The sequence below is a fragment of the Lemur catta genome, chromosome 1, assembly GCF_020740605.2.
Source record: "Lemur catta isolate mLemCat1 chromosome 1, mLemCat1.pri, whole genome shotgun sequence".
NCBI lineage: Eukaryota > Metazoa > Chordata > Mammalia > Primates > Lemuridae > Lemur > Lemur catta.
The window spans coordinates 277,801,739-277,828,798 of record NC_059128.1 but is presented as its reverse complement, the minus strand read 5'-3'; the positions used below and the strand labels follow the sequence as shown (position 1 = coordinate 277,828,798).

General features: G+C 45.6%; 1 protein-coding gene across 5 annotated transcripts in view; it reads right to left on the bottom strand.

Moving 5' to 3' along the window:
- Nucleotides 1–27,060, bottom strand: part of DOP1B (DOP1 leucine zipper like protein B) — a 118,915-nt gene that overhangs the window by 70,788 nt on the left and 21,067 nt on the right. For 3 of the 5 annotated variants that reach the window (XR_006732747.1, XM_045540635.1, XM_045540637.1), the window contains exons 3-7: nt 8,167–8,348; nt 7,320–7,490; nt 6,123–6,254; nt 1,953–2,142; nt 116–214 (exon numbers count right to left, since the gene is read on the bottom strand). Coding sequence is in view for 4 of the 5 variants with exons in the window: in XM_045540635.1 (XP_045396591.1) it covers nt 116–214; nt 1,953–2,142; nt 6,123–6,254; nt 7,320–7,490; nt 8,167–8,348 (774 nt within the window). In the remaining variant the exon portion in view is untranslated. The remainder of the gene's footprint in view (nt 1–115; nt 215–1,952; nt 2,143–6,122; nt 6,255–7,319; nt 7,491–8,166; nt 8,349–27,060) is intronic. The other 2 variants (XM_045540638.1, XM_045540639.1) reach the window with 1 other exon arrangement.

The following is a 27,060-nucleotide window of genomic DNA, read 5'->3' as shown; positions in this document are numbered from 1 at the left end:
TGTTCACAGAGGGGCTTAGTTCTCCTCTCAAGACGAAACTGTTTGATATCTATGCTCTCTACCGCATGCTATGGGAAACAGCTGTGACTTGCCCAGAAGAACACAAATTACTTACCAGACAGGTATAAAATGGGAAGAAAAACAGAACAATTTCCAGATTATTTCTTTGCACGAGAACATTTGAATCCAACAGTGAAGCACATAAAGATTTTACCTGTAAATGATGAAATGACATTAACATTTTATTCCAAAGACATATAACATCATTTTCAGGCTACTCTTTATAGTCATAAAAATGAAATTAACTTCTCCTGGGAATCTTGAAACCACCGTGTTAAACCACATGGAAGAGAACAACTAGCTGTAGGTCAAGAAAGTGTGGGTTCCAGCTCTAGAGGCTGGGGGGCTGCATGACACCAGGAGGACATTCGGCTGCAGGCCTTGCTTGTTCCATCTGAGAGCTGGAGGGTTTGGGACCAGATGGTCAGGTTTTAAGATCTCAAATTCTATGATCCTAGAAGGATCCAATGGGAACCTTAGGTTAAACTAAAACTCTGAAGACACATAGTCAAATGGATTCCAGATCAATTCATTACATACTTCAAGTGTCTTTTCTGAATGAAGACAGGTGTAACATAGTAGCTTGATAAGTAAGAGCCAGAGACAAACGCTCAGGATGCAGAAAAGGGGAGGGAGAGCTCTTTCAACTGGCGGGGAGGGGGCACCAAAGCTTTGTGGGAAAACTGGGCCGGAAGGACAGGAAAGAGCCACGCTGAGACCCTCAGAGAAGGGCAGCAAGGGGCAGTCGGGCGAGAGGAGGAAGGTCTGAGTGAAGGCGCAGCCTCCCCGATGCACAGGACTACAGAGGGCCCGAAGGGACAGCTAGGTGTGCAGGGGGTTGGGAGTAAACTGTCAGAATACTGAGTTTGGACTCTATCTGTAGGCGACAGGAAGCCAGATATCTTAAAAGCACAGGTTAGATAAGAGCAAAGCTACACTTCAGAAAAGCAAATCTCTTAGCAATTGGTAAAGACTGGACAGGAGGAGAGTGGGATGGGGAGAAAACAGTTGGATCTGAGTGTAAGAGACAAGAAGTGAAATCAGGGCCGTGAAAATGGAAAGAAAGAGACAAAGGCGGGACTGATGGGGCAGGAAAGAAATACGTGTGTGGGGGTCTCCTATGTTCTAATAATCCGTTTTTCCATTTACTCCCCAGGAAGACCCTGGGAGGCATATCTACAACTCCCACTTTGCAAAGAGAAACAGACTGAGAGGGGGAAGGAACTTACATCAAATCGCAAAGCTAACCTGTGAATTCAATCTGAACACTTCAAGTTTGAAGAGTGGGTGCACCACTAGGTGGCGGCAGACACAAGCCATAAACACGCAGAAGTAGGTTTGGGAAAGAGACAAAGCCCTGACAAGTTCCCTTTTGTTAAGGTTGTGCGAAGGGATGTCATTGCCAGGGAAGACAGCGTCCTGGAGATGGGCACCTGCGGAATCCTGACAATCTGGGTTTGAGAGCAGGAACAGGAGGCCAAGGGGAGGGAGTGGCAGCGTGCAGGTGAGCGGTGGTCCCTGTGACACGGGGCAGGGGAAAGAAACAAGATTCCAGCCACGGCAACAGACTCTCTCCATGCGCAGGCCCTCCGAGTGCCATTTACAGCTAACCGTGTTGCTGAAGAGCGTGAAGGCTCCAGAAGCGCCCTCCTTCGGGAACAATGCTAATTTGAATCTATAAATCTTAATGCATGTGTTAAACAAAGCAGCACCATCCTCCATTGCATGATGCCATCGTGATGCCCCCTGCTGCCCTGCTCAGCGGCTCACCACCTCACACAGACTCTGACCTTTGGCATGCCTCCATTTCCCGAGGTCCCTTTGCAGCCTCAGTGACAACCTGCCCATGAGGACACTGTGCCCGCAAGCCCCATGAGTAGCGAAGCACCCACCGTGAGCTGGTAATCGGTCCCCAGCATGTACTTCTGCTCCTTGCCAGGGTGGCTCCTGTTGATGTGGCCCACCACGAAGAGCGAGGCGGGAAGGCGGATGGATGGGCTCACCAGGACGCTGCCCCAGAGCGCGGCGTAAAACACCTCTTTGCCAACCACCAGCGACAGTCTTAGGAGCAAAGCGTCTGTTCTGTGGACAGGAGATGAGAGAATTCAAGGGCTTGTCCCCACCTTCCCAGTCCCACGGCTCACTGTTCCGTGAACACAGTGCACTTGCCCCCGGCTGGAGAAACACCCCCTTCCTCATCACTGTAGCTGCTGCCATCTCTGCCCTTTAGTGTGTGTCCACCTGCCAGCTGTCAGCTGAATCTGAATTTGCTAAAACAAACACATCACTGGGAGGTGCAGCTTCTCGGCCAACGGAAAGCATCTGACCAGCCGTGTACCGTGGGGCACCCTGCCTTGCCACAGACACTGAAGGGGACGAGCAGATGAGCCACTTTATATAAAAGCACAAGGAGTCTTTCATGTGTAAAAAAACAAAGAAAAGTCTGGTGTGACTGATGGAAGACATAAATATTTATACACACACCACCATCCTGAGCACAGCCAAAAATGGGCCAAGTGACATTTAACTTTAGAAATACTGGGGACAAAATCGGCCTGGGCCTCCCTTTACCCTGCCAATTCCATAAAGCCTGGAATGGTGTTTTCTTTCACTCTGCCCACAGCACCTCCACTCTAAGGAGCTCTTGCTCTGAGGCCTGACAGTTATTTGTCTCTTATCTTTATCTGGGTCTCCCGTGACACGAAGTCAGCACCTTCATGTGTGTCCTTTAAGAGAAGCAATGTTGTCAGTGGATCAGGGCTTGTTTTTCCACTGATGAGGACCAAGGCCAGGCCCTTCTCTGCTTGGTGGTGTACCTGCAGCCGACTGAGGCACTTCCCTGTCCACACTAGACACAGCCCATCGGCCGGGTGACAGTATCTGCCAGCAAAACAGCAGAGGAAAATTCCACAAAGGGACTTCACCGAATGCAGGATCTGACTCACTACCTGAAAGGATTCGGCTTCCCACGTGCTTCCTATCTGCAAAGACAACAGAAACACTGACAGAAGGACCAGCCTTTCTGGAGTTGGCCCTCCTGTGTCCAAATCCTGGTTCTTATGCTTCCTGGCCATGGGACCTAGGACAAGTTTAACGTCCGTGTGTGTATGCAGTCGCCGATAGGACAGGGAAAGGGGTGTCCATCTGTCAGCCTAGGAGAAGAGAGCTGGTGCTGGGGCCACACCACCCAAGTGCCGGCTGGGATCCACCCTGTTTGGGGACACAGCTCAGCACCCAGATGGGCATCTGACATGTGGCCGGCACTCGAAAACCTGTCAGATGAAATACAAAAAATATCTACTGCCTTTTCATATTAAAAATGAATTCTAGTCTCCTTAAAACTCACCTGAACTTTTTTGTCTCATAAAATATTTATGGGAAATAATGCATGCTTTTGTCTTCTTAGAAAAAAACAAAAATTAAGAGGTGTGAAGTGATGGCCAAATGGTAGGAAAAGTACATAGAATGACTTAGTGGTTGAAATTATTGATTGATTTTCTATTAAAGGCTGGGCAAACAAATAGACCTCATCTTTGCCCAGCTCTGGAAACAAAATCGCCAACACTATAATATACACACACTGATATTACAGGTCCCTTTGCTTAGAACAGCGTATTTCTCAAAGTAGGTTCTGCAGAACAGTGGCCACTACAGATGTGTCACAGATGAGGGGTTCCACTGTCAAAAAGCCTGACAAATGCTGCCTATGCTACCGCTTCTCCAACATTCTGAGTATACTGGCTAGTTACCTGTATTGAAGAAATGTAGCTTTATTTCTTAAGTCTCATTTTATTCCAAAAAGAATTACTGGGGACTAACAATTTATTTAAATGATGTCACAGTGGAGAAAACAGTAACTATGACAAAACTTTGCTATGGAAGAGCAAAAATAAGTAATTAAAAACTAAGATCATCTCAGTTGTTAAATTTCAAAATTAGGCTGGGTACGGTGGCTCATGCCTATAATTCTAGCACTTTGGGGCTGAAGTGAAACAATCGCTTGATACCGGGAATTTAAAACCAGCTTGACCAAGAGCGAGATCCCGTCTCTACAACAGATAGAAAAGTTAGCTGGGCGTGGTGGTGCATGCCTGCAGTCCCAGCTACTTGGGAGGCTGAGGCAGGAGGATCACTTGAGCCCAGGAGTTTGAGGCTACAGTGAGCTGTGATGATGCCACTGTACTCCAGCCTGGGTGACAGAGCAAGACCGTGTCTTAAAAAAAAACAAAAAAAAAAAACAAAAAAAAAAAACCAACCAAAATTAGCGTTCAGTTCAGAGTCCAGAACTCTATACTTTTAATTCAAAATCTACCAATAACTAGACACAAAAAACCCAATCCTCAAATCCTGACTGTGTCCTTTTCTTTCTCATTCACTCAGCTGCTGCTCTCTCACACCTCCTGTAAACACAGTTCGTTCAAAGACACTGACACGCTTGGCTCTGCCCAGCTCAGCATGAGTGCGTGGTGTGGGGCCGGCACGGCAAACCGCACACATCTCACTGCTTTGGCTCTTCAGGCTCGCAGAACAGACAGCCATGGATCACCGAGCTGTCACTGGACTGCACAGCTTGGGTGTGATCATCTAAAACTGAACAGGCAGGGCAGTCAGAATGGCAGCTGGTACCACAAAATGCAGGTCGGATACAGTGCCAAAGAAGGGGTAAAAAGGTCCAGACCCAGCGGAGCTCACCGTCGCAGTGCCTGAAACCAACCAGAAGAAATGCCCATCGATATTTTCTAACTATTTAAATAAGGGTTTCTCAACCTCCACACCACTGACATCCTGGGCCGCATAAGTCTTTGCTGTGGGAGCAACTGTGCATGTTGTAAAAGGTGTAGCAGCACCCCTAGCTTCTACCTGCCAAATGCCAGTAGCACCCTTCCCACCCCCAGTTGTGACAACCAAAAATATCTCCACATATTGTCAAACGTCCCCTGGGGGGCAAAATCACCGCAGTTTGAGAAGCACTGATTTAAACAGAAATTTCCATGGAGCCAGTTTTGCTTTCTTAGAAATCATTTAAAACATTCACCTCTTCTCGTCTCCTTAGAAGAGGACTTTAGTATTTTCCCCCTTCTAATCTTGTTTTCTTAGTACCGCAAGAAAAGTACCTAACTATTTCATGGGTACCTTAAAAAAGGATCTACAGCCAGTAGCAGGTGATCTATGGGACCCAAAGGGTTAGAAAGCCAAGATGAATAGTAAGTCCTAACACTGGCCAAAGTTTCCATGCCTTATGGTTCACTAAAAAGCACAAACCAGCAACAGTCTACGCCTACACAAAACCCGTGAGTCACCCCAGGCTTCATCAGCCACAATCTCACTCACCCCTTTGCAATTTCTCCTGACATGGACACCACAACCCCACACTGTGCACTTCTCTTTCCGTTTCCACATAATATTTGCTGGGGTGTTTCACTCAATTCCTAAGCACTTTTGGGAACAAACAGTTGCCAACCTGTCTCAGACTAAAATGGATATAGCAACAAAAAAATCTCATGTGGTCACCTCAATGACTGTGCCCACAACACACCCGCTCAGCGATGGTACAACCTCTGCCCAGCATCTCCCTTGGAAAGCTGATAACAACAACTTCTGGGTGTTGCGCTGGACTTGGTTTTCTGTCACAGCTAAATCTATTCAGTGATTCATGAAGCTTTACTCAGCTCTTGGTTCAATGTCAAGAAATCACAATGTTTGGGGAAAAAAAATCCATGTTAAGCAACATTAGCAACTGTTCAAATGAACCCTCATTTATCAACTAAGACAACAAACAAAAACACTCAGACTATTTACACGCTTCTAGTGTGATTGACACTTACTGATTTAAAAGACTCCAGTAAGTTTTGGCAACTAACGTGTTCATCTATCAGATAATGGAAAAAAAATACACATCAACACACACACACATATGCACACACATCTGTTATCAGAACATGAATGTAGCAGAACTTCTAGAAAGAACTGGGGACTAGGAGCCCAGGGACACGGAGTCTGGTACTGATCTTCCCTGCTGCCTCCATGAGACCGTGACATTCATTAGTGCAACACACACTCACCCTGCACCAGCCACAGGGCATGGCTCGAGGCTCAAAATGGCAGCAAGACAGATTCTGCCTCCTGAGGACGTAACTGTGAAGGTGGATTCTCCGCTGGGAAATGGAAAGCCACTGCTCCGATTCCTTGGTTTCCTGGAGGGTGGGGGGCACTTCAAGTGGACCTTGGGTTGATTCCCTGATTCCACCTGAGCCGCCCACGCCCTCCAGAGAACAGCCAGCACCACAGGCGGAGGTATCTTGGCTGGGGCCTCTGGCACGGGGGATGAGCACACGGCATTGTGTAACCAAACGGAAACTTTTTCACAAAGTCACCAGTCATGTGCGGTGACACATGGGCTCTTAAAACAGGTCCCAATAACAGATGTTAATCACTGTGGAATCTCTCAGAATAGTTAAAATGCTGGAAGTGCATTCTTACTTTATGATTCTCCAGGAAAAAAAAAGACACTGCGTATACTCACTAGTCTGAATGGATATACACTTTCTCCTGTTCCTAAGTAGTGACAAAAAACAAAAAAACAAAAACTGCATGAACTTTTGTGCATATGAACTATACAAATTTCTCCAAGATGCTGCTGAAATTTTTCGAGATGTTCTGCTTCACATCACATCGAGTTCCCTTTTCAAGCCCTGCCTGTCTGTGAAACCTGGCTTGGCTTTTTTATTTAGAAGCAGCCTAGTATAACGGAAAGGAGGACTTTAGAATCGGACACACGAATTAGAACCCCAGCTCTGATGCTCATGGCTGTGCAACTGGGAAGCCTTCTTACCCTCACCTGTAACTGGAGGTAACTCCTGGAACACAGGAACTCAACGTGATAATGTGCACAATCTACACTGCAAGTGCCCAGTTAGAGTCTACTCGTTTCCTCCACTAAAGGGGCCATGAGAGGGTGTGTCTTCCGCTGCACAAACCCGTAACGGGACAGGACATAACAGAACCTGCACTATGGCCTCCCTTACTAACTAGCTATGTTTCTCTTGGTTAAGGACCTCATCTCTCTAGGCTTGAGACTTCCTCTTTGGTAAGGACAGTGAGATTCCTGGGGGAACATAGTGTTCTGTCAAGTCGTGACCACCAGGGAAATGTGAAACATCACTCCTGCACAATCCTCCGCTGCCTGCATCTTGGCACTTCCTTCCCCATTTCTCACAGAGTAGCAGAATAAACACAGCCTGGACAAGACGTTCACCAACCTGTCATAGATCTCGGAGCCCTCCTCGAGGCCGGGCAGCAGGCCCACGACAAAGGCCTGCAGACTGGGCAGGAGCAGCTTCTGCAGCGGGAGGAAGTATTTCTCGTACAGGCCGAGCAGCACGGGCCTCACTGACATTGCCGCGTGTGCCAGGAGAGGGAACAACCCGCAGCTTTGAGAAACAACAAGAGGGAACAGGGCAGAAATGAGACACCTAGGCAGAAGTGCCAAATGGTAAGCCAGCTGGAGAGAGTTTTAAAAATCAAACATCCGGGAGTGGTGGCTCATGCCTGTAATCCCAGCAACTCAGAAGGCTAAGGCAGGAGGATCGCTTGGGGCCAGGAGTTTGAGACCAGACTGGGCAACATAGCAAGACCCTATCTCTTAAAAAATGAAAAAAAAATTAGCCAGGTGTGATGGCCGTGCCTGTAGTCCGAGCTACTCAGGAGGCTGAGGCAGGAGGATTGTTTGAGCCCACGAGGTGGAGGTTGCAGTGAACTGTGATGATACCAGTGCACTCTAGCCCAGGCAATACAGAGAGACCCTGTCCCAATTAAAAAAAAAAAAAGGCAAACAGACAGCCTTTTAATCTAGTGATCTGAATGCATGTTTGACAAGAGATGGTCATAAAACTGTTAGGTAAAGAGCAGGCAATCAGCTGTCTGCATGTTCAGAGGGAAGTCGGAACGGATATACAGAGGTGAACTGTGGTCCTCTCCTGGTGATTGCTTTATGATTAACTGTCGCACACCCCCCATGCTTATATTGCTCATTTGTTATTTTCTAATCTTGTGGGCTGAATTGTGGGTTACTTGGGTAATAACAAAGCAGCAGAAAAGCAACTGTACCTGTAGAGGAACAGGTCCTTGGCCAGCCATTTTGTCCCCACAATCTTAAAGATAATCTCGTAGGTTTCTAGTGCTTTTAAGTGCACGCCACTGGGCAGAGCAGGATGCAAACACTGAGCTAGTCTCTTGCTGATGATAAGCCGTCTGGGCAACAGGGAATATCTCAGGTTACTCTGCAGAGCCTGTAAGACAAGAGGAAAAGACAAGAGGAAAACACACGAGGAAGAAGGCAGTGACATAGTGGAGAGTGAATCTGCCGAGGTCAGGATGACCATGACCAGGCTCCAGCATGGCTGTACGAAAGACAAGAGGACAGAGGGACTGCACGTGGAGGGTGAAGGAGCTCAGGAACTTTTACCCCAAAATATGACTCCTTGATATAAAGAGTATTTTGAATGGCAGGCCCCTCAAGATCCACAAAGCATTACAGGGACCTCTCCCTCTATCTGCATGAACCGGGATTGAGGTGCAAAAGTTCAAAGGGGGCAACTGACTTCCCCTCCTCTTCCTGTTATCTCAGTATATTGCAGGATGGAACTAGACCTGGCCCAAATCAGTTAAAACAATACCTGTCTCTCCCGTTATCTGTTTCCCCATCCATTCATCCTCCCTAGCAACCATTTATCCCCCTAAACAGAATTACCTACACTCCTCATTTTCCTCCTCCCATCTGAAAGGCTTATATAAAAATATCTGAACTTCAATGGGATATTGAGTAATCACTCTGTGATTCTCCCCATGCGTAGGGTAAATAAACCCTTCTCTTATTAATCTGTCTTAATTGGGAGTTGATCTTTCAGGAAACTTTCGAGGGAAAGGGCAAGTTTCCCCTTACCCCTACGAGGGCCTGGGGAAGCCCTCCAGCAATGCAGGAAATGAAGCAGGCACCAGAGTGACCTTGTCACTGCCCAGACAGCTTCTTGGTCACACCTCGGAACCCATGCAGAAGTGAGGGCTGTGTGCTTCTCTATCTCGGGAAGCCAGCTGCATACACACGAGACTAAGCAGAACACAGGCCATTTATCAGGGTAGGTGACCTCCGGTCCCTGAAGACACTTATTTGTGTGCCATGGAAACCCCTGGATTTTTGCTCGGGGAGAGAATGACGTCTGAATTATCACCTTGTCCTCCCAGCTCAGCTTCACAGCCAGGTGGCTCTGAGTGGGGGCTCACCCAGAAGACAGGGATTGTGGGGTGGGGGACACTTTCAGGCCCTGACACCTGGTACCTTCACCAGCCAAGGGGATACCCTAGAACTGAGCTGTTGGCCATGAGAAGGGAGGCTAGACATGCCTCATCTTGCCCCCCTCCCTTCTTGTAGACATCCTTTGTAACTCATTAACAGGCCTAAGGCCATGCAAGACAGACCTGCAGGTCCTCAATATACAGAACAAATCACTTGAATCCGGGTCTACATCTGGTATATGTCTGGTGCTTGTCTCAGATTAACAGACTTCGTTATCTTAATTTAAAACATTATAAGCCTTTAGACAAAGCTATGTTTCTTTAACCAATTACAAATCAAAGATTCTTTAAACCCACCTATGACCTGTAAGCCACCCCCACCTTGAGATGTCCTGCCTTTTGGGCCAAACCAATTTATGCCTTTCAAGTATTGATTTAGGACTTTACGTGTAATTCCCGTCTCCCTGAAATGTATAAAACCAAACTGTAACCCAGCCACAGTGAGTCCACTTGCTCAAGGCTTCTTGGGCGTGGCTCCAGACCATGATCCTCAAATTTGGCTCAGAATAAACCTCTTTAAATTATTTTACAGAGTTTGGCTTCTTTTCCATTGTCAGTTCCACAGGAGAAAAATGTCACCACCTGGCTGGGACAGAGCAACAGTACTCCCGAGCTCGGCTACTGTATGTAGGACACATGCCCCATCTGTGTGAAAGCCTCCTCAGGTACTTGTGTGAAAGCCTCCTCAGGTACTTGTCCTACCCAAGAAACACGGTCAGGAGTGTGAACAGATCGATGCTGTTCCTAATGACTTCATCTTGTAACTCAGAGTGTCTGACATTATGGTGGAACAATCCACATAACCAGCTCATTCATTCACTTACACAAATATTTACTGAAAGCCTACAGGGTAAAGTCCACGCTTCTTAAAAGGTTATTCAAAGGCCTCCTTAGTATGGCTCCTGCCCACTTTGCCTCCAGTCTGTGGTTCCCGCCTGCCCCGCTACCTGCCCCTCACCTGCACGCCCTTCCCATCTACGTTGATACTTAGCTCAGCATCCTCTCTCAAGGCAGAGACTATCTTACTCATCTCTGCTGTCTTCAGCACCTTGTGAGATGTCTAAAACAGAGAGGACAGTGTGGAATAACACCCAAGACATTTGCAATGCCAACTGCATTCTGCATTCCAGCCAGGTGTCAGAGTGCTGGCCCCTGGGCCCTGTGACCCTGGGGCTATGGCAGCTTTCCCCTTCTAGACAAAGAAAAGGATGCACTCAGGTTACCATAGGTGGAAAAGGGGAGGAAAACAAGAATATTTTTCTCCAGAAGCTTGTGGTCTAAGTGAATTCAGGAAAACGACATCTTTTTTAAAAATCAGATATAACTAGTGGTCATAAAGAAAAACCTTAAAACATTATTTACGAAGCATCTGATAGCTTATAACAAAGGGAAAGCCAACGAAACAATGTGGAAAAGGTGCTTATGTTCCCCCCCGCAAAAAAAATTGAGGAGAGGCCATTAACCTCACTGTCACAGAGGATGAGAACAGACTGACGGGCACAGCAGAGCGGGAACGAACGTGAGCGACACGCAGGAAACAGCGCATTTGGTCGTGGACATTCTCAAACATACAGAAAAGCCGGCAGAACAGCCAGGCAACCATCTCCCAGCTTCAAGTATCAACTCCTGGCCAGGCTCGAAGACGTGGCTCGCAGAAAACCATTCCTATGACTCTTGTGGCTTACTGACCATGTGACAATGGGCTTTCTCCATGGACTCAAGAGTAGAATAGCTAAAAGCTGTCTGCCCCTGTAACGATTATTTTTATCAAGGCAGAGTTTTCTCTTTTTTAAGTCACCACCAAATCTCATCCTTGCTCAATGCCTTCTAAGGACTTCTGCTATTTGAGGTGTAAAAGATATTAAGTACTTCCTACAGGGGCATCTGGGATTCCTAAGTGTTTGTTTCCCTCAATCTGTGCACATGGCAGGATCCCATCATTCTGCCCTTTTGAACCCAGGCATGGCAATATGACTTGGCCAATGAGCTGAGTGGAATTACAGGAGTCACTTCTGGCACAGGCTGTAAAAGCCAACTCAAAGCTCATCTCGACCTGGCTTGGTGCTCACACCTGTAATCCTACCACTCTGGGAGGCTGAGGTGGGAGGATCCCATGAGGTCAGGAGTTCAAGAACAGCCTGAGGAAGAGTGAGACCCCATCTCTACTAAAAATTGAAAAAATTAGCTGAGTGTGGTACATGCACCTGTAGTCCCAGCTACTTGGGAGGCTGAGGCAGGAGGATCACTTGAGCTCAGGAGTTTGAGGCTGCAGTGAGCTATGATGACACCACTGCACTCTACCTGGGGTGACAGAGTAAGACTCTGTCTCAAAAAAAAAAAACAAAAAAACAAAAAAAACCCAAACAGCAAAACAAACAAACAAAATCACTTTTCTTTCCTCTGCCTCTAAGATCATGAAAACACAGGTTGAGAGGAAGCCCCTCCCTGCCTGGGTCCCTGAGAAACTTCAGAGAGCAGAAATCACTTGCTGCTCCAGTAAGCCACAAATAAACCATGTTGTAAAAGTCACCATGATTTGAGGATGGTTTGTAACCATGGCATAACCTTCCCTATCCTGATGATACACCTCTTCTCCCATGAATGCAATTACAAGGAACCACAACCACCTGTTTCAAATGTATAGTGCTGATTGCTATTTCACCCCCTGAGAGCTGCCTTCTCTACCTGAATTTAAGCGTTCTTAAATATCACTGTCGCACTTCTTCCAAAATACAGTATAGCAAGCCTACAAACCAACACCCTACAGTTCCTTTCTCTAGTTGAATGTAAGCATTCCTATATGTCTCTCGCATTTCTTCCAAACTGCACTTCAGCAAGCCTAAAAACCAACCGCCGATGCTTGCTTTCTCTACGTAAATGTGACTATTCCTATAAATGACTTTCGCACTTCTTCCAAACTAGAGTTTAGCAAGCCTACACACCACCACCACCACCCCCCGCCCCCGCTGGTCACTTTCTGTATGTGAATTTAAACGTTCCTCTTGCATTCTTGAAAACCAGAGGTTTGGAAGCCTACAGACGGCCACTTACTCCTAACCTTCTCTCATTTACAGGTGTTACCCCACTTAATTCAATGTGAAAAAGACACAGAAAAAGAAAGATAACCCAGAACTGAGGCTGTAGCCAAGCCTCAGTTGGAATGAATACTTGTTCGCTGTGTATTGACCAGTCACTCCAGGCAAACAAGGCACAAGTGAGACGGGGAATCAGTTCCTGCTGAAGGAAAAGTACACTGAAGATGAGGTCACACTGTTTACCGAGTGAGGCAAGCTGCAGTTGTCTTCCATTAAGACACAGCAAGAACACGGGGTATGAACAGACAGGACTTAGCAAAATGAAGACACTCATCCTTCCTGATAGGAAAAATGCAAATTAATACTACAGTGAAATACCATTTTCTTCACCTGTCAGATGGGCAAGTTTGATCAAAGCATACAAGTTCAGGCATAGAGCAGAGTGATCCAGAGACCATGGACAAAGGTAATCAAACCCAGAGATCAGGATTTGGCCAGACAGAACCTGCTGGACTACTCCGTGGAGATGTCATGACACTGACCCACTGAGTGTCACTGTTATCACACAGTGATCGTGAGTGTTCACATACTTCACACGGAGCCCGGAGCTTAACAAGTGCTTCAAAATAGAAGCTAAATAAACAAAACTGAGGCCTGGTTTAAGTACGTGAGCTTGGGGGTCAGAGCCTCAAATTCCAGGTCTGCCATTTTCCAGTTGGGCAAAGTATTTAACTTTTCTGGGCTGCAAGCAGTTCCATATGTACAAATGGGGGTCATGATACCTCACAAAGTTGCAAGCATCAAATGAGATTCCATATGTGAAGAATTTAGTATAATGCCTGGCACTAAGTAAGCAATCCACAAATGTGACCTCTTATTACAATGACAAATTAAAAAATAAGCATAGGATTTAAAGGTGGAGACAAAATGTATTGCATTTTAAAGAATCAACTGAAACCCAACTGTTTACCAGTAATGCCCTTCATCATCATAAAAGCAAACAAGGACAGTAGCTGAATGCATTGATGAGAAAGATTGAGAAATACATAGGATTAGAAAAAAAAAATCTTAAACTGTTATGTGTCTGGAGGTGAGATCACCTGCAGACCCAAAATATGGCAAGAATTCTAACAGATCCTGAAGTCAAGGAGGAAATTCACATATGATAAGAGGCGCAGTCGAAGAACCTCTAGTGTCCTTTTAAGATGACAAAGGAAAATATAAATAGTGATCAATATTTAAGATTAAAGGAAACAGAAAGTATTATTTCTTAAATGTCACTTCCTGAAAAGTTTCTAAAGAAACATTTAGCATGACACAAGATTGGAGATTAGAATCACCAGGTGAAAATGCTTCCCATTCAGAAGATTTGAAGCACTTCTGGAAACAAAGGATTAGAGTCTAGTCCCCTAGACAGAGGTCCTTGTCCTGCAGAGTGGACTTAATCCATTTAGAAAATGGGGCAGTGGACCCTATTTAAAAACATCTTCTGTACCTATTAGAAGGGCCAAAATCCTGAACACTGACAACACCAAATGCTGGTGAGGATGTGAGCATCAAGAACTCTCATTCATTGCTGGTGGGAATGTAAATAGTGCAGCCACTTTGGAAGACAGTTTGGCAGTTTCTTATAAAACTAGACACAATGACATACTCTTACCAAATGATCTACCAATACGCTCACTGGTATCGACCCAAAGGAGTTGAAAACTTACGTCCAGGCAAAAATCTGCATATGGAGGTTTATATGTTTATAGAAGCTTTATTCCTACTTGGCAAAACTAGGAAGCAACCAAAATGCCCTTCAGCAAGTGAATGGAAAAACAAACTGTGGTACGTCCAGGCAATGGAATACTACTCAGCACTAAAGAGAAATGAGCTATCGGGCCATGAAAAGACATGGAGGACACTTAAACGAATATTAAGTGAAAGACAAAAATCTTGAAAAGGCAGCATACTGTACAATTCCAACAAAATGACATTCTGGAAAAGGCAAAACTATGCAGACAGTAAAAAGATCAGTGGTTGCCAGGGCCTAGGGAGGAAGAGGGATGAATAGGTGGCGCCCGGGATTTCTAGGGCAGTGGAACTACTCTGTATGATAGCACCATGGTGGATACACGTCAGCACACGCTCGTCCAAGCTCAGAGAATGTATAACACTAAGAGTGAGCCCTAGCGTAAACTATGGACTCTGGGTGACAATGATGTGTCAACGTGTATGTACCACTCTCGTGGGGGCTGCTGATAATGGGGGAGGCTGTGCATGTGTCGGGGCAGGGGTATATCTCTACCTTTCTCTCAATTTTGCTATGAACCTAAAACACTGCTCTAAAAAATAATAATAATAAAAAACCCCACCTTCTGGGTAAGTGGGACTAAGCAGCCTCCCCAAACCGTGCTTGAGGGGGGCACAGTCTACCACTTGGTGCCACTAAGGAGGCAGCGCTGTCCTTCCATGACCCCTGCCCTCTGTGCAGAGGCTCAGGGGTGAGCCCAGCGGGGAAGGAAGAATGAGTTGCCTTGGTCAGCAGTGAAGGCCACCACAGAGGTTCCTGCAATTCTATCTTTACCAGACTTTTCCATGATGTCCTTTGGTCTCCATCAGGACTGGCACTAGCCACAAGAGGAACCTCTCCATGTTTTTAGGGCAAACTTCTCTGGTGGATGGTGACAGGGTACAGGAAATGTTACCCCAAAATACGGCACCTGGGGAACTGAGAAAACAGCAGAAGCAGGAAGGCTACTGTCACCTTCCCTACACCCTGAAGCAGGTCACAAAATCTAGGAAGGTCACTCTCTGGCTTTCTCCCTTCTTCTCTCCTGAAGACCTTGTGACAGGCGTCCTGCCCTTTACCCAGAGGGAAGGAATATCACCAAGAAGAATATGAACAAATAGGCCTTGCTAAGCTCCTTCCAGAGTCTTACCATGAGATCCCAGTCTTCTGTCCAATCACATTTCTGCATGACTGTCCACTCTTCATTAAGCTTCACCATAAAAACCCACAAGTTTCCTTGGTTCTTGCGGTCTTTGTTTCAGAAGCCTCCCACATCATGTAAAACTTACATTAAATAAATTTGTGTGCTTTTCCCTCGTCAACCTGCCTTTTGTTATAGGAGTCTCAGGTATGAACCTTATAATGGGTGAGGAAAAGATGACTTCTTGATCCAGAAGCTCCTCTCCATGTGAGCTGCCACCTCTAATGACCTTGGACAGGAGCAAAGGTGCCCGGATAGCACGGCCAGCCACATTCAGGCTTCCGAGGACATGTCCCAGCAGGGCTCTGGGGGGTTCCGCTGTACCCTCTCTTCGAGGTGAGATCAAGACTGATGTCTGGGCCAGGCACGGTGGCTCACGCCTGTAATCCTAGCACTCTGGGAGGCCGAGGCGGGCGGATCGCTTGAGGTCAGGAGTTCAAGACCAGCCTGAGCAAGAGTGAGACCCTGTCTCTACTAAAAATAGAAAGAAACTATCTGGCCAACTAAAAATATATACAGAAAAAATTAGCCGGGCATGGTGGCACATGTCTGTAGTCCCAGCTACTTGGGAGGCTGAGGCAGGAGGATTGCTTGAGCCCAGGAGTTTGAGGTTGCTGTGAGCTAGGCTGACGCCATGGCACTCACTCTAGCCTGGGCAACAAAGCGAGACTCTGTCTCAAAAAAAAAAAAAAAAAAAAGACTGATGTCTGTAGCTGCTGCTGCTTTTATAAAAGAGAATGTTCTACTTGGAACAGCCCCTACTTGGAGCAGCTGGTAGGAGAGTAATTGGTGCCACCACTATGCAAGACAGAGTAATGGCTCCTCAAATAATTAAACATTTTATATGTTTATCAAATTACCATATGAGCCAGGAATGCCACTTCTGGGTACATACCCAAAAGAACTGAAAGCAGGAACTTGAACATATACTTGTATACTTGTGTTCATAGCAGCACTACTCACAATAGCCAAAGGTGAAAAGCAAATGATGGATACATGGATATGCAACATGTGGTACATCCATACAATGCAAGTTTTCAGCCTTAAGAAGAAATAAAATTGACACATGCTATACCATAGATGAAACTTCAGGACATATACTAAATGAAATAAGCCAGACAAAAAGGACAAATACAAGAATCCACTTTCAGAGGTCTCTAGAGCAGTCACATTCACAGACAGGAAGTAGCTGGTAGGTGCGAGGGGCTGGGGGAGGGGAATGGGGAGTGTTTAATTGGGACAGGTTTTCAGCTTGGGATGATGAAAAAATTATGGAGATGGATGGTGGTGCACAATATGAATGTACTTAATGCCACTGAACTGTACACTTAAAATTGGTTAAGATGGTAAACTTTAGGTTGTGTATATTTTACCACAATTAAAAAAAAAAAAAAGAAAGAAATGATGCTGTGTTTCGCAACAATCACTCCAGCTGGCTAACAGCACAAGAACCATGAGCTCTTGAGTGCTGTTCGCATGCCGGCCCCTTCCCAGACCGAACTGACGGAGAGCATTGGGAAACGCCTGGACTCGGTCCAGCTGTCCTGGAGTGAGCTCCCAACCTCCGATTAGCACAATAACCACCTTCTAGGGCTTGCAAACTCCTGATTTCCTCTTCAGGGGGTACGTATGTGTCCTTGACCCACGGATTAGTAAATTCAGTTTGGTTTTTTTGTTTGTTTGTTTTGGTTTTTTCCCAGTTTGTTTTTTAAAGTTCTGGTGGGTTTTGTCTTATTCTTTGAATGTTTTCACCCTTTGCCCAATGACAGGCCCCAGCTCCCATCTGGCAACGTGGCTGACACTACGACCCACTAAACCCAGCTCAAAAACTCCAAGATATGATGTATTTGGATGCCAAGAAGGGAGCCCCTAGCTCATAGGGCCAACTCTCAAATTCCTTCCTGACTCACACCCACGAGGACAAACCAAGATCTCCTGTCCTCATGGCCAGTCTTGGTGACTTTTTCTTCTTTGAGCTAAAACAGAGCCACGGGTGAATAACAAGACCTTGTCCTTCCCAAAACCTTCGCTCACTCTCCTCTCTCCCCCAGCTGGCGGAGAGCTGCCACAACTGGAATCACAGATGCGACAAGCCACTGTCACTCTGCCTGTCTCGCTTCCCTTCTCTACCCAGGCATTCTGCTTTGGCGAGAAACTTCTCCAGCGAGAAACACTCAGCAAATGCTTCTGGGGCAGTTTCATTGTCCAGAAACCCAAATTGGCTGGCTAGGAAGCTTAATATATGCAGTTTATGGGAAACGTTCTTCTATAACGATAGAATAAATATCTCAGAGAAACAGATGAACTGGGAAGGAAAAATGGCCATGTTTTCAAAATCACTTTTTAAAGTGATAAAAATAAAGGAAAAACTATGATGAAACAGGAAATTAAACTTCCTTATTTATTTTACTCAGGAACTACAGTACTATTCTTAAAAGCATTCCTTGAGCTATAATCCGGATATAATTAACAATGTTTTTTTACCTCATTATATTTATAGGCTCAGCAGGTTGACCTTAAAGCAAAGTAATAAAAGTATAAAATATGAGTCTGAAAAAAGGGTTCAAGCTACATCCGAGCTTCATTAATAGAGACCAGGAAGCGTCTCACTTTGCTCCGCCCAGGAAAGTACCTGTTTCACTCTGTTTTCCTTTGCCCTACGCGGTGTGACAGCCTGGTACCTCCAGGACTACCAGCGGGGTTTAGAAGGGTTCTGTGCAGGAAACATGATGAAAAATTCCAAAAGGCCACACCACAGCCTCAAAAGGCAATTTAATACACTTAAAAATGATTACATTTTATGTTATGTATATTTCACCAAAGTTAAAAATGTTTTTAAAAAGGTAACTTAACAATATGGGTGAGGAGTGGGGAGAGTTATATTTAAAAATGCTTTATTTAGCCCGTAAAATAAAAATTTTAAATGTTTCCTTTAAAAGTTCCTGGAAGAGTCCGTCCAAACCTGTTCTTGCAGGAGTGACAGTGCTGACTTCGGAATACCAGATGTCTTTGTCTATACAGAAATGTAAGGCAGCCAATTTAAAAGCATGTCTCTCATCAAGCAAACGAGGAACTGCATTTATCATAGGGAGATACCAGCGTCTTCCTTCTGGAAGTCGGTCGTCTTTATAAGGATGTTCGTTTTATGCCACAGAAAGGAAGCCGTGAGGCGGCACGATTAGTCAGACTGGCCAGGTGGCATGAGCATGAACACTCGGTTAAGTACTTGCCAAGGGACACCAACAGTGCCCTTTAGACAGAATGAAAACAGATCACTGAGCAATAACAAAGTGACCAGGGCTGCCCACATTAAAGCAGGCCAAGTGCTGATGGTGCAGAGCATCGTACCTTACGTGAATGGCAGTGACCTGGTCACTCTGCCAGCATGGGTGGCAAGGGACAAGCTGGGAAACGGGCACATTAGCAAGACCCCCGAGAGTCATCTCAGGGAGTAGGGATCCCACAGGTAGCCAGGGAGGTTGTCTTTGTTTCGTTGGCAGAGTGACAGTTATACCTTTGATGTAAACAAGGAGCTTCCTTTTCAAAAAGGTCACCAGTGAAATAGTACTGCACTGTATTTATATTGAGTCAGCCAAACCCTCACCGGGCAATGAACCCAATTAATCAACCCGCAGCCTGGCTTGCCGCACCCACATCCCACATTCCCAGCCTCTAATAAAGACAGTAGCAAGGAACGAGACACGCAGGTTAACTCAACCTTCTGTATCAGGGAGACGCATTAGAATATGCATTTTTAAAAAACATTTCTTAAAATTACCATGCTACTTGGGTAGGAGTATAAAGGCTGAGAATGTATACTACTAGATATTTTACTTTTTTTTTTTTGAGACAGAGTCTCACTCTGTTACCCGGGCTAGAGTGCTGTGGTGTCAGCCTAGCTCACAGCAACCTCAAACTCCTGGGCTCAAGCGATCCTCCTGCCTCAGCCTCCTGGGTAGCTGGGACTACAGGCATGTGCCACCATGCCTGGCTAATTTTTTTCTATATATATTTTGAGTTGTCCAGATAATTTCTTTCTATTTTTAGTAGAGATGGGGTCTCACTCTTGCTCAGGCTGGTCTCAAACTCCTGACCTTGAGAGATCCACCCGCCCTGGCCTCTCAGAGTGCTAGGATTACAGGTGTGAGCCACCGTGCCTGGCTGAGATTTTACTTTTTTAATTTAAAAAGTTTTTTTTTCTATTCTTTTAATTTTTTTTTGCCATCTGGGAAACAGGGACTACAGAGAAATGAGGTCAGTGCTCTCAGTACTAGCGGTCTTAAAACAAACTGTCGGAAAGGTGGAAGCAGCCAGCTCTTCCGACCAGGGCTGGGAGGCAGAGCACAGCGGGCGTCTGTCTGTGGCTGGTGGCATCGCTGAAGCCCAGGGCCTGGGCCTTGGCAGCTCAACTCGTTTTTATCTGTTTCCCCAGCGCTGGCTCTGTCGTGGAGGGAATGCTTTGCTGGTCTAACTCCTATGACAAGCTCAGAAACTCAATGGGAGGGGAAACGTGAGACAACAGATGCTCTGGGTCTGCTGGGCCCGGGTCCGGGTCAGGGCGCCACCTCTCATCAGCTCGCCAGCCTGTCACAAGTTACCTGATGGCTCTGAGGCTCTGTTTTCTCACCATTATTTTCAAACCTATAATATTCCAAAGTCAGTGCCATTTACTCCCTTTTATTGATGAAGAAACTGGAGCTCAGAGGTTTCCTTGAGGTGTACGGAGAGTATTTCAGGTGCCACCGCGAAGCCCACACTCCAGGGGCAAGGGCGGGGATGTGTGTGGACGTCAGGGAAGGCTGAGGACGTGCCGTGCCTGGAGAAAGAATGAAATGAAGGTCTGGAGACAGGGAAAGCATGCAGAGGCATGACAGCTGTCTGAAGGTGCTGTGTGGGGAGATGGGAAAATAGTGTCAGTGGCAAGACTGAGAGTCTTTAAGACTCTAACTGTTGCAATAAACTCAGAAGGGGAAAAATGAGGAGCAGTACTTGCATGTGTGCCGTGGGCGCCTGCTGTGAGGCAGTGATGCTTCTGTTGCCTTGGCTTTTAAGAAGTAGTTTTCTGGCTGGGCGCGGTGGCTCACGTCTGTGATCCCAGCCCTCTGGGAGGCCGAGGCGGGTGGATCGCTCGAGGTCAGGAGATCGAGACCAGCCTGAGCAAGGCCCCGTCTCTACTAAAAACAGAAATAAATGATCTGGACAACTAAAAATATATATAGAAAAAATTAGCTGGGCATGGTGGTGCATGCCTGTAGTCCCAGCTACTCGGGAGGCTGAGGCAGGAGGATCGCTTAAGCCCAGGAGTTTGAGGTTGCTGTGAGCTAGGCTGACGCCACGGCACTCACTCCAGCCCAGGCAACAAAGTGAGACTCTGTCTCATAAAAAAAAAAAAAAAAAAAAAGAAGTAGTTTTCTGATATAGCATGTAGATTCCTGAGTCATCTTAACCAAGAGATTGAGAGTACCCTGAGAGCTGACAGGTGTATTATGGGGCTAACAAAGAAATCACCCTATTTTGGGGTCCTAAAACTAACAGGCTCAGAAGTGATGACAAATGGTGGGAGGAGGCTGAGGTACCTGAGTTCTGTGGCAAACCATAGGAAAAGAAAGAGAGGATGTGGGACAAACTCGCCCTTGGGAACACTGTCTGGAGTATAACTGACACAGAGAACGGTGAAATACTTAAGAATTTATAATCACAAACCAGAAGATCAAATAATAGTAATCATACCATTATATTAGGTCATTAAATATGAAATGTCCAATCTCAAACCAAAAGTGTAGTTTATTATACCAAACGAGAAGCAGTGCAATTAACCAGAGTATGTGCCTAAACTATGGACAGAGTTTTGCCATCTTAATGGTAGCTTGTCTATGCCAGCTGTGAAGAAGCCTGGAGAGCGAGTGGCAATGAAATCTCAAAAGGTGTTTTCAACAGCCTGTTGAGAATTGAATATTTTTCAATTCAATTCAATTCAATTTCTCAGTGGTCCAAAACGGAAGTTGAAGTGGTAGTCAGTTGGTGCAAGGTCTGGTGAAAACGGTGGATGACAGAGTTTCCAAGTTCAGCCTCTGTACTTTCAGTAGAGTTTTTTGTGCAACATGTCATTGAGCATTGTCTTGCAAGAGGATTGGCCTGTGTCTATTGATCAATCTCCGCTGCTTAATCTCAAGCATCCTCATCAATTTGTCCAATTGGTTGCAGTAGACATCCACTGTAATCGACTGACCAGGTTTCATGAAGCTGTTGTGGATAATACCAGTGCTGGACCACTAAACATACCATTAGCTGTTTTTGGTGAATATTTGGTTTTGGACTGTGTTTCAGCACTTCCTCTTTATCCAAACATTGTGCCAAACATTTGTGATTGTCAAAAGAATCCGTTTTTCATCACATGTAACAATACAGTGTAGAAATGGTTTGCCTTTATGTTATGACAGCAAAGAAAGGCAAGCTTCAGGACTATTTCTCTTCTAATGCTCATTTAATTCTTGTGGAACCCATCTATCCAGCTTCTCTGCCTTGTCCATTTGTTTCAAATGGTCCAATATTGTTGGAATAGTAATGTCAAACCTTGCTGCTAATTCACACAGCGGTTGAGATGGATTTGCTTCCACTACAGCTTTCAGCTCATCATTACCCACCTTGGTCTCAGGTCACCCATGTAGTTCATTTTCAAGATTAAAATTACCAGAATGGAAACTGTCAAACCACTGACATACTGTGTGTTCATTAGCCACATCCTTCCCAAACACTTCAATTGATATTTCGAGCTGTCCGTGCTGCCTTGGTTCCATAACAGAACTCATATTTGAAAATAACTCAAAATTTTGACTTATCCATGGTTTCACAAAAATTGCTCTAAAAAAATCTGAAAGCTAATCGCAAGTCAAACTGTGTGTTTGAAAGAATGAGGATGTACCTTCACAATAAAAATAAAACAGTGAGCGTCAGAGATATCAACTGTCAAACTTAGTACTTAAGGAAATTGGACATTTCATACTTAATAACCTAAAGTGATGTGGCATCTGAAAATGTTATTTTTCTACTTTTTAAACATTTTAATCCACATATGAATGATATACTTCACAAACAAACAACAAAGCTTATATGGAAACTAACTTGTTAAAGTCAGAGATAGAAGAAAGAACATCTTGGGGACAGAGTCTCATGAGAAATCTCATACAGGCTTCAGTCCCAAAAGTTCTACTGGTAGAACTCAATATTCTTCAAAAATCACTCCCAGAAGAACAGAACTGGCACGCTCTGATGAGACTAGATGTTATCTCTTCCTTCACAAGGCCTTCTTTTAGAGATCTTGGGAGTGGCACTTGCTGATCTTCAGTGCTAGACAGAATGGGATCCAAGGTGGCCTCCCAGAGTGCTCTGGTTCCCCTCAGCCCACAAGAGCCTCCTGCACCTGAAACACACGTGGGCCACACCTGGGCCTGAGTGCTAGGAATGTACTTCAGAGACTCAGGGTGAGGAACACAGCTCTCCATGGCCGGGCGCACCACCTGTTCAGTTTGATCTGAGTCCCATCTGTGGTTTTCCTCTGCTTCCCTGTCCCTGACACAAGCTACCCGCACAGATGCAGGAGACGGTTAAAGAACTAGCCTTGGTAGTTGGGTGGGAAGGGGCCATGAGCAACGTACACAGGAAGTATGACGACAGCATGAAAGCATGGTGTTCTTCAGATAAATTCAAGCACAAAGCTGACTCCTTTCTCCAAAAATCCAGCAGCTACACAGCTCAGTCCCAGGACACTAAAAACAAAGAGTCAGCACTGTGGCTGGCAAAGAGGAGGCAGGTGCTGGCGGAACATGACCTCCTCAGAAACGCAAGGAAGGTTCTGTACTTAGAATGCAGCCTCTGCGATGGGGAGAGAGACAGTCCTCTGCAACTGCTCCGTAAGAGCCACAGTCCCAGCCAGCAACCACGTCACTGCAGATAGCAAGGCCATGGGTTGGCAGAGAACATCTGCATCTTTTAAGGACTCACAAATACCTTGACTGTCAACAGACAAGTATGCCTGCATCAGCCCACAGAGGAAACAGGCTCTGGCTCCGAAGGACTAAGGGTGGTCCGGGGTTGCAGGCTCAGTTAAGACACAATCTTGGCTGTACTAAACTACCCAGGTTTGCAAGAAGAAAATGTATTGCCTCACAAAACCAAAGTCTAGAGCAGTAGTTCTCAACCGGGGCGGTTTTGCCCCCAGGGGACATTTGGCAATGTCTGGAAACATTTCTAGCTGTTACAAATTGGGGTGGAGGAAGGGGTGCTACTGGCTTCTAGAGGACAGAGGTCAGAGAGGCCAGGATGCTAATAAACATCCTACAGACAGCCAGGAGTGGTGGTGGGTGCCTACAGTCCCAGCCACTTACTGGGGGAGGCTGAGGCAGGAGGAGCATCTGAGCCCAGGAGTTAGAGGGTGCAGTGAGCTATGATCGCACCTGTGAATAGCCACTGCGCTCCAGGCTGGGCAACACAGCCAGACCCTGTCTCTGCAAGCAAACAAACAAACATTCTACAGTACACAGGCCAGCACCCCCACCCAGGATGTCCACTATGCCAAGGCTGAGAAACCCTGGTCTAGAGGAGCTCATTTCTGTGTTTGGCACATGCAAGGGCTCAACGACATCCTCCAAGGACCCAGGCTTTCTGGTGCCTATGAAGCTGCCAGTGGTGAGTGGACTCTAACCTGTCACCTGTCTTTTCCTGTCATAGCAGTGTTTGAGCCTTTCATGTTTCTCTGCATTGCAGGAAACCCTTTCCAGAAGCCTTCCTGCCATTATCTCATGGGTCAGAGAAGGTCATGTGCCCACATCTAAACTAATCCCTTGCAAAGAAAACAGAATTTCTAGGATTAAGTCCTAGGACAATAATACTTATTGGTGGGGCCCCCATCCTGGAGCACTGTGCCACCTGATCCCTAAACACAACTGGGGTGCTTTTGGCAACGAACAGGCGCATCTGTCCCAGTCTCAGAAATTAGTGGTGAGTTCATGAACATGAACATGATCCAATTCCAAGCTCAGTGCTCCTGCCTGTGTTGCACAACTTCTGAACCAGGTTATCTTCCACCATATTTACTTCCCAGGCACATCTCAGCCGTTGGGAGAATCTGGCCTAGGTACATAATCACCACAAACAAGCACTATGTAATATGTAAGGCAGAACTACGTTGCTTAGAAAAAAGCAATTCAACGCTTTACACGTTGATCAGGTAAAGAAATAACATCCCCTTCTTGCCATATAAAGATAAGTAGTTATTATTAAGTAACTAAAGAATAAACTGGGCTGGTGTCTGTAATCCTAGCACTCTGGGAGGCCGAAGCAGGAGGAGCCTTCGAGCTCAGGAGTTCAAGACCAGCCTGAGCAAGAGTGAGACCAGCCATCTCTACTAAAAATAGAAAACTTAGCCAGGCATGGTGGTATGTGCCTGTAGTCCCAGCTACTCAGGAGGCTGAGGCAGGAGGATCGCCTGACCCAGGAGTTTGAGGTTACAGTGAGCTATGAAGACACCACTGTACTCTAGCATGGGCAACAGAGCGATACTCTTGTCTCAAATAAATAAATAAATAAATAAACCGATCCTTAATGAGACAAGCAATAGAGGGGGGCCTGCAGGGCTGAGATAATGGTGAAACACTATTACGGTTAGCTAGTACGGTTAGTGTTCCTGTTACAGTTAGTGCATGCCAGGTAGGGGCCCTTCTTCTGAAGTCAGGGTTGTGCTGGGCCGTGGCTGCTAGGCCAGACTTTTTTCAGTCTCTCTTGAAGGTGTGAGTGGTTGTAGCACATGACATTAGGCCTGGCCTGTTAAAACCTCCCTATGCAAGCTTCTCTGTGTTCTCTCTTCCTGGGGATGGAATGGCAACGAACAGAGCAATTCTCAAAGGCATATATTAAAGATGGCAGAATCCTGGCTTGAGTTTCTAGAATGACCATATGGAAGAGAGCTGCCCACCAATCTGGAACACCATGCTTAACTGTCACATGTGTGAGAAATACACTTTTATTGGTAGCACTAATTTTTGGACTTCTTTGTCACTGCAGCCCACATTAACACATCAACTGCCCTGTGAGTTGTATTTAACTCACACTAGTTTCGTGCCCAGGGCCTTGTGAAACATATATAACTCACCTCTCTTCACCTTGGGAGCTGTATGAACTATTTTTCAAGTTGCATATAACTCACACACAGGAAACAATAAAAAATAACAAATTATTCATGAAATTAGAAAGGATCATTTTGTTTTCGAAGTTTTTATTTTTGTAATAAAACACTGAGGCCCCAGGGAAAAATCTTTTTTCTAGTGGGACAGTCATTGTATTAATACACTGATAGTAACATAATTATTTAACACTGTTCTAGAAGATGCTAGTAAAATATTAGGAAAAACCCCACAAATTCAGTATTGGTTGATAGTATGCCTGTTTACCTGAACATCTCAAAAACAATCAGCAGAGAAAACTTGGAAATAAATTCACTAAGATGGCCAGTTCCCAAATTCCATAAGTTGATAGTTTCCTACACACCATCAGCCAGTTAGATCATAGTGGAAAATAATCCTATTCACACAGCAAAAACATATGTATAAAACACTTAATACATTTAAAACACTTAATACATTTAAGAAACAGGAATGACTTATGCAAGAAGAACAATTAAATTCTTAGGGACATAAATGAATACTTTTTAATCAATGAAGAGAACCACCACATTTGTATGTGGAGGGCACCAACTGTGTAAAGATGTAGCTTTTTCCCAGAATAATCCATAATTGTTATCTAATATCAATGATTCCCCCAAAAAAGTTTTTGGTTTTTTGAGACAAGATTTTGCTCTGTCACCTGGCTAGAGTGCAGTGGCCTCATCATAGCTCATTGTAGTCTGAAGAGATCCTCCTGCCTCAGCCTCCCAAGTAGCTGAGATGACAAGCATGCACCACCAGGCCTGGCCAATTTTTCTTTTCTTTTTTTGTAGAGATGAGGTCTTGCTCAGGCTGGTCTCAAACTCCTGGCCTCAAGAAATTCTCCTGCCTTGGCTTCCCAAAGTCCTAAGATTATGGCGTGAGCCACCTCACCTGGCCCCAAAATGTTTTTTAACTTTCCAAATGTTTCTAAAGTTCCCAACTGGGGAACGGCAGGAAAATTCAGACACAGAAGAGTGACTAGGGTTGGATAGAAAACATGGTCCTGCCAGATAAATACACGATGAAGTCCAGCAGCCGACAGGCTATGGCTCTGACATCAGCATAGGCCAATGAGTAGAACAAAATAAAGTCCAGCACAGACCCATGTGTCTGAAGGTTTAACTGTATGTCCACCGAAATAACAGCTTCGTCTTTCGCAATTTATCTCAACGAAAATAGCCATGTGGGCCGGGCGCGGTGGCTCACGTCTGTAATCCTAGCACTCTGGGAGGCCGAGGCGGGAGGATCGCTCGAGGTCAGGAGTTCGAGACCAGCCTGAGCAAGAGCAAGACCCCGTTTCTACTAAAAATAGAAAGAAATTATATGGACAACTAAAAACATATAGAGAAAAAATTAATCAGGCATGGTGGCGAATGCCTGTAGTCTCAGCTACTCCGGAGGCTGAGGCAGGAGGATTGCTTGAGCCCAGGAGTTTGA